This window comes from Trachemys scripta, chromosome 9 (genome assembly GCF_013100865.1).
Source record: "Trachemys scripta elegans isolate TJP31775 chromosome 9, CAS_Tse_1.0, whole genome shotgun sequence".
In the NCBI taxonomy this organism is placed as follows: domain Eukaryota; kingdom Metazoa; phylum Chordata; order Testudines; family Emydidae; genus Trachemys; species Trachemys scripta.
In genome coordinates this window covers 33,908,652-33,921,123 of record NC_048306.1, presented here as the reverse complement: position 1 = coordinate 33,921,123, position 12,472 = coordinate 33,908,652, and the positions used below count along the sequence as shown (strand labels likewise).

Sequence of the window (12,472 nt, the reverse complement as noted above, 5' to 3'; positions counted from 1 at the left end):
TAACCCTTACTGCCCTTAAATATGCACAACCAAGATATAAAGTTACATTATTAAGCTAGTAACAAAGGATATATGCATTTAAATGAAGATGTTCAACCTACCCTGATTTTGATTTTCACCAATTTCCCACCTTTTAAATCAAATATCCAACTACTGATTACCCTTAGTGTTTCATATATATGATTCATAGCAGCAGTCTCAGCAGATCATCAAAAAGGTTGGCATTTCTCAAAGTAGTACAGTATTCAGCCTTTACATTCTCCCACCTACATACAGGCTAATTAGATTAAAGGTAGAAGATCAATCAAACTGTACTAGCTCAGAAAGATTAATTACTTCAGCACTCTGTGAATTAATTATTAGTGTACAGCCATGGGGATAGGCAAACCCCATAGGCAAATATAGTAAAAGGAGAGGGACTCAGACAGACAGATGTGGCAGGCTGGGACATATTTCAGCCAGAGATTTATTATCTTTAAATTACTAATGACAGCATTTCCCCCTTTGTCTCAAATACAACGCTTTATTAGATGCCTAAATGCTATGGCAACTTGATAACTTCTCAATAACATAAAGACAAATGTCAATGTTGCATTTCAAAAGTGGTTGTAGAATTAAAAGGGGAGGGAAGAAAGGAATGATTTGTGGAAAAAAATAAAACTACAATCTTTTGGTTGGTTGTTAAATGTTGTTTCACATCAGTTCTTCATTATCCTGATACTGCATGCCAAATGCTACTCCAACTGTAACGCTGTCACATCTGATGATTCTGAATGTGAAATGAATATTTACAATGAAGCATTTTCTCAAAATCCAGACTTGTCAGGACTTTTTAAAACAGTGTGAATTAGTGATTTGATTACATTGAGGATAATTCCCTTCTCTCTCCATCTAATCTAGTCTACCTAGGTATCTGATTTCTCCTCAGATTCGTCTCATATTCAGTCCTTCAACATCAGTTCCCCACCCTACTGATCTGGGGAATTATTTGCACACTCATTTCCTAAGTACTCTGATTTGTGTTCTCTCTCTTCCTATGTTTTGCCACACATTGACATGATTGATAAACTGGTAAACTGACTTTCACTGCAATCTAAAAATAATTATCACCACTGCCAAATATGCAGCCACTGTAAATCTATGACAACGTAATGGTGGCCAGTGTTTACTACCATGGTACAGTAACAAGGTGGTAATCCAATGGTAAAACAATTATTGTATACTGGTGGGCAAATCTCAAAAGCTGACTCATAAAGCTCAAAGCTAGCAGCTGATAAAGCGTTGCAGGTTAGAGAAAGCTTGAGTTTTTGTGGCCTCTTTAATTTGATGCTTGATCCTCACAGCAAACATACTTCTCAAGTGAGTGTGCCCTCAGACAAACTCCATCCAAGTATCTGTAAGGGGTGACAGTCATGCACTTTACTGTAAAAGACTTTGCATTATTTGGAAGTTGGAGCTTTGTCCAGAGTTACAGTAGTGGAGAACAAAACAGGCTAAATACTTTACACTGGCCAGAAGAATAAAACACAAAGAGGCCAGCTGGTCTCTGGGAAAAATCCACCAAACCAAAAAATCCACCCAAGACCAACTGCTCGGCTCAACAGGATCCTCAAACACGAATTCATTAAATACAGAAAAAAACTAACAACTAAGTATAGCTACAAAAAGAACAAACTTTGATTGAGAAGAGGTTCCACAGCTGTGGGACCCAGAGGAAAGAGAGACACTAAGGGATGGTTGGGGTAAAGGCTCTTACATGCTCAGGGATTCTAGGAGACTTCACAATGTTAACCGTTTCCAGTGCTATCAGAAGTTCCATGGCTCACAAGCAGCAACATGAATCTAACCACTGGGGACCTGCAGACAGATGGTCAATTCAGTAATGGTTGGGATTCTGCTATTTACGGTATCTACATCTCTTGAGAATCTAGGAAATGAAAGATTTCTGATGCTTCCTGTTTTCACTTTGAGCATGTGTCCTGAGAACAGTCTTACTCACATTATTTCTACTCCTGCTTCTGATCCAAGTCAGAATTGAGGGCCATGACAATGGCAAATTCTGGGGAAAGTTAGACAAACTTTTTTAACCCTGAAAATAAATGTGTATAGTTTGAGAATGAGTTGGTTAATATTTCATTCACATGGATTCATCTTTCCCTAATTACAATGGAATCATCCCCACCTATTCATGACAAAAAATTAAAAAATGATAGGACAATTCTTACTGTCCCCTTATTGCCCATATCTTAGGTCTGATTATATTTTAGGATGAAGAATCTGAAACAGAAACACTCAACCATATTCCTTGTCCATCAGTAGGGTGAGCAATGACTGATACTTTATCAGTATTTTGGGTGGGGGAGGGGGAATGGAAGATCTTTTCTAAAAAAGAGCACATTCCTGTTGGGATACACCAGAGACTCTCTGTTCAGCAGGGGGGCAAGAGACCACCCAACACCATCCACAATCTCTTATCTCAGCATGAGGTCTGCTGTCCAACTGCGAGGATAGTTTTTCTTACAATGTCAAAATGACATATTTCAGCAGCAAGAGTGTTTCTAAGCATCAAACAAGCCAGCATGGGAAGAAATGTGGCCATTTTCTCTTATGGAGAGGCAATTCACATTGATTGTTTCCTTTCAGTTGGAGACTAATAGTTTCTTCTGCAAAACTACATCAGATGGATTATACAATCCTGTCACTAATTATTTTGGTGGGTGCCAGGTAACACTTGCAATAGCTAAGGTTGCAAACCAGTTACCATTATTAATCCTGTATTCACAAGCTAATTTTATGAAACATTCATCCTTTCAGCTAATATTTTCTGTGGTTGGCGTTCACCCTACTGGTGGGATTTTGGGGGAGGGATTAGTGGTACGGGCGGTATATGAGCAAATCCTTCTTTCAGCTGCTTGTGCGTTAAAGAAGAATGGGGGGAAATACAATTTTCCTACTGTAGAAAAAAAGAAAAATCTAACCAAATTGTTTTGACAAGGCTAAAGAAAAACTGGATGAAGTTTGAAACTTGACACAGAGGTGATTTATACTGAGTTGTAGCACATCTGCTTGCTTAAAGGGATAGCGAAAAGTATAAACAACTGAAAATAAAATAGCTGTTAAGCATGCTCAGAACTTAGCTTGGGGTGATCATATGTCCCATTTTGGCCAGGACAGCTCCTTTTTTAAGCCATGTCCAGGCCATCCCAACTTTTTTGGTAAAACTGTGCATTTGTCCCATTTGCTCTTGCCAGTTGATCAACAGTTGGCAAGAGCAAACTGGACAAATGCCGCTTTTCCAAAAAAAGTGGTGTGCGACCCGTAGTGGGGTTCAGAGGAACGTGTGGGAAAAGAACAGCAACGTCAGCCCCGCTCGAAAGAGCAGCTCAGGCTGGCCCTGTGCAGAGGGGATTGGACCGGCCCTGAGGGGGGAAGGGGAGGCTTGAGCCAGCCCCACATAGGTGGGAAGCAGGGACAGCTCAAGCCATTTGTGCAGGGGCAATAGGCGGACTTCGGGCCAGCCATGGGGTGTCCCATTTTCCCTTTGGGAAAATATGGTCACAATAACTTAGCTGCTAAAATTCACAGCTGTGCCTAACACATATCTTCTCCCACAACTCCCTCTCTGATGTCACTGCTTATTTCCCCTAACTGGCATGACCAGAGCAGAGAGAGGAGCTGCTAGCACAATTTGCCTAAGGAACATTGTTACTGTCTTCTAAGAGCTGCCTGCACAGGCAATCCTTTTCTTGTTGTCTTCTGCTTCATGAGTTTGTTTGTTGCTCTTTTTAAACAAAAGAAATTAAATAGAAAAGACTGTATTAATATGCAGGTGAGCTTTCATGATTAAAATCAGAGGAAAAGCAAAAGAAAGGGTTTCAGAAGCAACACTAACTCAGCTGTGTTACACCTACCTTCTGGAAGAATTTTCTAGTTAAACACACACAGCATAATGAGAGCAGGAGTTGGTAGCAATCTACTTTTAGGGTTACTAACACTTTCCATTATAAAAGATCCTTGCTTTAACACCTTCCATTGTTTGCAGCAGGCTTTTGAAATTCAGCAGGTAGAAAGCTTTGAAGCTAATGTGCCATGAAATTTAGCTGAGTTACAAACTGCTACAAATCACCATATTTCCCTTCTCTTGCTAGTGTTACTCTGGAAATTTTAATCAGCAGTATCAAAATAGCATAGCATTTTAAAGAGTCGGGCCCAGACCCATGTCATAGCCGAAAGAGCAGCATCATCATCACAACAGTACTAGGTTGTTGCCAGAACAGCTGTAGCAGAAGGGTGAGGGAGCCAGGGTGGGCTCTCCTGCCTATGACCTGGTACACAGCCCCAGAATCCCAACCTCACTTCTGGGGGCATGATAAGTAAGTTAACTTTGTCATTTCCTGACTTTAAGTGTGAGTTCTTAACATTGCATTAACATTGTTTCCTTCATTTAATCGATTTAAAATCAAATTTGTTCTCTTTAAATATATTACATTTCTTCCTTACAATTAGATTCACAACTAAAGACATGTTTCTGCTGAACTGATGTGGGAGTCAGAAAGGGAAAGAATTTTATTTTCTGAACAGCTTACTATTTTAGGTAATTTATTACCAGAAAAAGCAACAGATTGAGCATGCAATATATTTAAATGAAAACTGAAAAAGAAGCTGCATAAGTTAGTTTTGTTGCTTAAGGATAACATTAACTTCCTCTAACAGTTTACATGCCTGTTTACACTGCTATTGACTAACACAACAGAGTTTATTGGCATCTGCTCTGCATTCCGATGCATTATACAGCACCTGTACTGTATGTTTCTCCAGAGCTCCTTCTTGAGTGAAAAATTATACCAACAAAAGCCAAAGAGCTTTAACTAACACTTCTCCAATTTTTAAAAATATATATCTAACTATTTTTAAAAGGACACTGAAAAGGTGTTTTTCTCAACATTTTATTCTTATATCACTTCCCTCCCTCCCCCCTCCAAGAAATCTGAAACCAAAAACAATTTCTTACCAATATTTGTTTTCTTCGATCACATGCTCATACTAGTTTAATTACTTTAGGGTTCCTCATAACTCGTGTGCTGGTGGCATTGTTTTCTTAGGGGGGGGAAAGAGAGAAAAAAAGAAAAACAAAACACTCCCTCTAAATTTGAGGGGTGAGTTGGGCAGTTTCGCATCTCCAATATTTTCCAGATATAGTTACTCTTAAGAGGATCTTTTGTTTCTTTCAGTGATTTGCAACAGTCATTTTGTTGTAGCTAGTAAGTTTGGTATTAATTCTGTTTCAATTTATATTGTTGATATTTCAGAAGAAAGCCCAATATTAGGACCAATGGATCAATTGATAAATTATAATTGGTAATGTCTTTCAGTGCTTATTTGTTTTAAAAGTTTTCATTTTAGGACAGGGCTTCCAAATATTAAGGTGTCCCTCATGCCCATGTTGTTTAATAGTTATCTTTCTATAGGAGAATACATTATTATTTAAGAATAAATTTCTTAAAACGAAAAGCTCCGAAGAGCAACACTTAGGAGAAGCAAGAGTAAGCAAATGCTTGTGGGTATAACCCTGTTTGATGGGACATTTGTCACCTTTGATAGGACTCTTAATAAGTTCTGGGTCAGTTCTAGCTGAGTAGTTTTATTAAAGGCTTTTCACATTCACAGTGTATAGTCCTGCTCTGCAAGTCCGGGTAAAACTGCATTCAGGCAATTTGAAGATTATCCTGAAGCCCAATATTCAGATCAATGTTTCAGATTAAGAAAGTTCCAATACTATAGAGAGGTCTTGAGAAGGAATAACAGCCATGCTCCTCATTTTATAGTAGTCTAAGCCACTTGCGCTTCATTTTACTTCATCTTCTTATTTTTTACATTAGCCATATGTCTGTTCCTGAAACAAACTGAGCTGAGATTGCTTCAACTTCATCAGGCCATTCTGAATTAGGCCAAAAATTAAACTGGTTTGGTGGAGGAAATCAGCATTTCCACATGGTGGCTTTCGTGGGTGGAAGGAGAAACTAAAGCTAAATGCCCAGATATTAAACAAGAAATATCTTGCGAAACTTTATGTACATGTTACAAATTTAGCCAACAAAGTACTACATTCTTGGACAGCAAGTTTAACATATTAATTGATCAACAAGGTATTTCTGCTCCTCCCAACTCCACTGTGTACAAGTTAACTTACAGCAATGAGCAATTTCAATGAAAAATATGCCAACATTTTTTCACAACGGTACTGTACTTTGATATTTTCTGTTGTGTAAATGCAGAGGGGTCAGACCTGTTTAAATGTAGTTGTATTGCTTGCCGCTAGGTACTTGTATCAAATACATGCCATAACAGTAATAGTTAGAAGATCCACAAGCAGCTGTGATCTTCAGATCAAAGGGGTGATGCCACACTGCATCAATTGTATATGGTAGTTAGGTTATCAAAAAAAGATAAAAGTTAGAGGAGAACACATCTTCACACTACAGAAACACTAATTTTTCTTGGTATCAAGTTTAAAACCGAGCTGTCAGATAATTAGTCATTTCTGAAACAGGTGACTAAACTTTCTGCAAATTTCACACTCAAAAAGACATCAGGTGTCTGCTCAGTCTCTGCATAGTGAGATGTGTCAATGGCATTCAGTTGTCAGTGTGGATATTATTAGACTCAAACTGACATTTCAGAGGCTTCCTAAGTGATCCATTTTTCTTTTGATCTAAAGCTGTAGAAATTGGGTTCAAAAAAGAGCAACAGCTCCAAACCTGAGCCTCATTTTAAGTGGCAAAAGCAGCATCAGTTCACTTTTGCCTAATGTAGTGATTTTTCTTGCATCAATTTTACTCTGATGTCCTTTGCAGTCAAGTCAAGGCTAAGAGTGCACCATACATACCTATCTCCTGCATCTAATACTTACTTTGGTGAAGTATGGGTAAATAACAGAGTTGAGTGAATAGTAAAAGAAAAAACATGAATATTGATTCAAATGTGAAAATTATTGTTTTTGATTGTATGCAACCCCCTTTGTGGTTATGTTCTGTGAAAAGCTGAGCTTTTTTAGATTGAATACAAATAAAAGTGAATTCCAAACTCAAATAATTTAAGGACATCCAAACAAGGAATATTTCAGCATTGTTTCGAAAACCATGTAAACCTATACAAACAAGCCAACACATTTGCTGAACACTTCAGCTACTGAAGATGCCCAGTGAATTGTTCATGAGCCATTCATAAAAGACATTATATTTTGTGAAGAAATTCACAAATATTAAAACAAAAGATTTTTATATTTCTGTGAACAGCTCACAAATATTTTGCCAATACCAAAACATCTCAACTTTCAAGGGTAAATTGTTCATTACACTTTTTAATTCAGTTGTACTAAACAAGTCTGTGAAATGCCATATACAACTAATACAATATCACCTTGTAACATAATTAACAGCTCCAACGACATTGTTAGGATAAACTCATTTTCTTTCCATTGTTAAGTTAGATTAAAATTTCATCATCACTCCCTTCTAACTCTATTTGAGGCATTAGGATCTTCAGTTGTTCTGTGAAATGGAAGTGTGTGTGTTTCCTTCTTTCGACCCTATCTAGAGATGAATTTGACATTGTTACAGTGAGGATTTGAGAAGTTTGTCAATGTCAAACTTATGAATTCTGTGTGTTTATGCCCATAAGGCTGTCTTTTGCTGTATATTTTCATCATACCTTTTGTGCTAAGAAGAAGGAGAATGGCACTTGGTTGCCTACCCCTAAAAGGGCCGGTCATTAAGGACCAACAACAATTGAATAACTTGGTCCTAAAACAAGTGGATGGTTACAACCTAGATAAAACCAGTTTTCTCCAGCTTATCTGCAGACGAGTGGAAAATGAAAAAAACAAACAAACAAACACAAAAACAGGAGACAGATCACAGAAATCAGGTGTTAGGCTGGCTTTTAAAAAAACAAAGGCATGCTTTTTGAGCTAGAGAGAACTGTCTGACTTCCAGACCAACAGAAGTTGAAGGGAGTTTGCTACAGGAGTCAGAGAGTACAATCCATGACCGAGACGAGAAGACTGAGTCCCAAGGAGTGAGGATCAGGGACTCCTGAAAGATACAGGTAAACACCCAAGGGGCTCTCAGACTGGTGAGGACATTGGAGGGAGGGATTTGAGAGCAGGTTTTATTGTTTTTTGCATGGATCTGTAAATCTGTATGCTTTCTGCATGTTTGTTTAAGAAGTTACTTTGCACAGCCTCTAAGTGCCTGGCTTCAACTGGCATGTGCCTCTGAATGGGTTAAATGGTAAACCAGACTACCTTTGGTGAAGCTTGGGGAAGGGTGCGTTTAAGCTGTTGAGGAGACTTGTGGGGTTCAGTAGTGTTCTTGGGGCCTAGGATAGCTGGACTGTGGGGTACCACTTTGGAGAAGGGGTACCATCAGGGAGTCTGTATGTCAGGAATGAGCCTAAAGGCCAGAGACAGTGTCTGGAGCCTGGCTAGACCCAGGGGAGATGAAAAGCACATGAATCTGGTGTTGTCCAACAAGGGAGAGCTCATCATGCTGAATGACAGTTACAAAGGAGCCTCTTGTTCTACTTGTTCTAAATCAAATACACTGTTGTAAGTTGGCCTTGAGTACACCTTGACATGTCAGCTTTACCTACCCACTTTCCAATGGCATCAACCTCCAAAGCCACTTGTATAATTAAGCAATATGACACAACAAGCAATGCCTTTCTGGGTGATTACCTCACACCACAGTTGCCCTCACAGGCACTAAACTGAGGACCTTTAATTTCTGAAGAACGGCAGTGATTTCACAGATCTGCATGTTGCCCAGAGGGCTCTGCTGCTATTATAGAATGCAAAGTAGGGAAAAGTATGGAAGGGGAAAATGTTAAAAGCCATACAGTTCTTGTGGAGCATCAATGTGAATAAAAAAGGCAGCAGTGACAACCAACCAGAAAGCACCACTTCTCTCTAGTATGCCAAAACCATAACAAACCCCAGCTAATAAAGATGCAAACCAGCTACAACACCTACAGAGCATTTCAACACAAAATGGTCAAAAATACTTGCTTTGAACTTTGTCATTTTTGTCTTTAAAATATAGAGGTTAGCAACCAAAATAGTATTTTCCCATCTTAATTTAGCATTAAACTTTAATTAGTGGCTTTAAAATTAGCCCACTTGTGACTTATTAACATTTAAAGACAAATATTCCTAGAGAGCATCACTTACTGGACTCCGGGTCCGAATTGCCATCTCCTTCTGTCCGACTGTTGGGCGAAGCCTGTTCATAGTACTCCTCTTGGGGGAAACCAAGGGGCAGAGGATGCGATGTGCTAGCACTGCTGCTGGGTTCATGGTCTCCAAGCCCACTGTCACTGCAGCTTTCCTGGGAGCCGTCTGGTAGGTGAAACGTGACACGGCGTTGCGACTGCAAGGAAAGAAAGAAAATTATATGGTTTCAACTACAAACTGAGTAATTGCTTAATGCATCCAATGTAGGAAATATATTATTTCAGCTATCTGGTGAGGACACATTAACATTATCTACAGTTGTGCACAATTTCAGGCTTTCGTGAACAGGCAGCTCTGCTTTCAAACCTGCTTCATCTGACAGCAGAGCTTTTCCTATTTTTTAAAACTGTAAACCTCGATGCAAAATGAAAGACGTCTCATGCTAAAGAGATTCTGTCAACCTTCACAGGCCTTTGAAGCCTTCCATAAATCGACTTGGAGATTTCAATCACCATTTGAGATTGAATTTATTTCTCTGCTCATTTCTCTAGTTTTCAAAATATATTCTTTTCATTATAAGAAACTCCCCTACTTTAAGGCCAGAGAATGTGAAACATTTCTAACTGATGTGGTTGATTCTTTCAGAATCACAGTAATAACATAACAACAATAAATCTTACAATAAAATAAATCTTTCTTTAAAAAAATCTATCTAAACAAATGAAGTAAAAGTAGTCCCCAGACTTTCCCCTCCAAAAATTGTAGGGACATAAGGTTTTGTTTTGATTTCTTCCATAATGCAAAGAGCTCTGGGGCCAGTTTTTTAAAGGTATTCAGGTGCCTAATGGGATTTTTCAAAGCATTTAGGCACCTAACACTTAGGTGCCAGCTGCCTACCTAGGGCTTTTGAAAATTCCAGTAGGTGCCTAAATACCTTTAAAAAATCTGGCCATTTATCTTCATACTAAGGTTGATATTTGGAAGTGAAATCGGTGGGAAAGCAAAAGAGTCGTAGCAAGATGACTGGTTTGAGGCAAAGGATTTGGTGCACCAAAAGTCTAAAGTAACACACCTGGGGTAAAATTTCCCCAAGTGTCTAAGTGATTAAGGAACCCAAGTGCTATTTTCAAAAGTGACTTAGGCACTTAGGAGCCAGTCTCACTGGAAGTCAATGTTCTTAAGTAAAAAAAAATCTTCAGCCCTCATGGTTGTGACTTGAAAACATGAACCTTAAAGGTCCAAGAAAGAGAAGGCACATAAAATATCCCCAAATTAGTATTTTTAATATTTCATGATTTTTATGCCATTCATGTGATTTGGGGAGGGGAATACAATTCCTAAATGCTTGGGAACAGCAATGCTACAGGTTCAATTTTTTGGGTGAATAGTCATAAAAAGTTGGTGTGTGCATTGTTAATCAAATACATTACATGTAGCTACAGATCACTAGACATTTATTTTAAAGGCCTGGTGAAGACTGTTGTAAACTGAGACATTTCTCTGGAAAAATAGATTTGGCTATTTTTTAACCTCTTTTGTTTCTGAGAAATTAGTACACTTGTTCAGACATTGCTGGAGTATATTATGATATCGTCAAGTCTCTGAAATTTTGTGGTTTCATATTCAATTTAACATCCCATGAAAATAATTTTAATAGACTGAGTACTTACACACAAACATTAACAAGTAGAAAAATTCTCATCACATGTTTTGTTGACTTAAGACAAACACTGTGCCTTAGGTCCAGTATTAATTTTGCATAGACCTTGGCGTGTGCTGGAGTAATGCTTTGGTCATTCAGTTGCTTTTACTACACTTCTCAAGCAATCTGGGCACTGCCTGGTGGCCAAAATTAAACCTGTTAATGCCCATTGGAGCTAACCAAAAAGTGTAACTTTGGGCCTTTGCTTCTTTCTATCAATATAGATGGGGAAGGGAGAAGAAAGGCCTTACTGACAAAAGAGAGAAAGACATGAAATGAAGGAAGGCAGCTGCTGGGAGTGGAATGACTTACTACTCAGAAAGTGTGAGAGTTCAGAAGAACACACCCTTTATTTAACTAAATCCTCAGCACAGGCCCCTGCCAGGACAACAAAATCTATGATGTAAATTTAGGGTTACCATATTTTGTGCCTCCAAATGGAGGACACTCCACAGCCCCCCGGCCCTGCCCCAACCCCGCCCCCTCCCCAAAGTCTCCGCCCCCTCCCCTGCTTCCCGCGAATATTTGATTCGCGGGAAGCCTGTAGCAGGTAAGGGGCGGTGTGGGGGGAGGAGGCGCGGCCCAGGCTGGCCCCCCGGCGTTTCCAGCCTGGGTCGGCTCGGGCCCTGGGGTGCCGGCCCCGGCCCCGGCCCCGAGCACCCCCGGCCCACCCAGCACTGCCGGCCCCCGGCTCCCCGCGGGCTCGGCTCCCCGGCTCCCCGGCTCCCCGCCCTGCGGGCTCGGCTCCCCGCCCGGCTCCCGGCTCCCCGCCCCGCGGGCTCGGCTCCCCGGCTCCCCGCCCGGCTCCCCGGCTCCCCGCCCCACTCCCGGCTCCCCGGCTCCCCGACCCGCTCCCGGCTCCCGGCCCCGCGGACTCGGCTCCCCGCCTGGCGCCCGGCTCCCCGCCCCGCGGGCTCGGCTCCCCGGCTGACCAGCTCCCCGGACCCCGGCCCCACGCCCGGCCCGGCACTGTGACCCTGGCCCGGCACTGCCCCACTGGTTCCCGGCCCGGCACCATGCCCCCGGCCCCGCACCGGCGCCGGCCCCGGCCGAGCACCACCGAGCCCTCCTGATTTTCCCGGACATGCCCGGCTTTTGGGGATTTCCCCCCGGACGGGGATTTGAGCCCCCAAAAGCCGGACATGTCCGGGAAAATCCGGACATATGGTAACCCTAGTAAATTGCATCGTCAGTTATTTCTACCCTGTTGTAGCAGTTATTTCTGCTGACAAGGGCCAGGATGTAATTGTCTGCTTTAGATTTCAAAGAGATGCAATTCAAATAAAGATCAGACTGTACCAACCCTTTGTGTTACAGACACAAAATATGATTGGCCAAAATCTATCCTTATATACACCGATGCAAACTTACTAATATTTCCCAGAATTCCTTTTATGTCAATGTTTACACTGGCATAAAATATATAGTAATCTCAGACCTATTAGATGGCAACTGTTGACAAATGCCAACTTTTTAATGGTAGCCACTGACTACATCAGGAACATTTCGCAGAATGTTCTGGGTCAGAAAGACATCAC

At 40.8% G+C, this 12,472-nt stretch overlaps 1 protein-coding gene across 1 annotated transcript in view; it reads right to left on the bottom strand.

Annotated features, from left to right (window-relative positions):
• The window catches only part of PCDH11X (protocadherin 11 X-linked), a 1,041,521-nt gene that overhangs the window by 281,460 nt on the left and 747,589 nt on the right, over window positions 1-12,472 (bottom strand). The window contains exon 6 of the mRNA XM_034780506.1: window positions 9,230-9,428. Within this exon, the coding sequence (XP_034636397.1) occupies window positions 9,230-9,428 (199 nt within the window). The remainder of the gene's footprint in view (window positions 1-9,229; window positions 9,429-12,472) is intronic.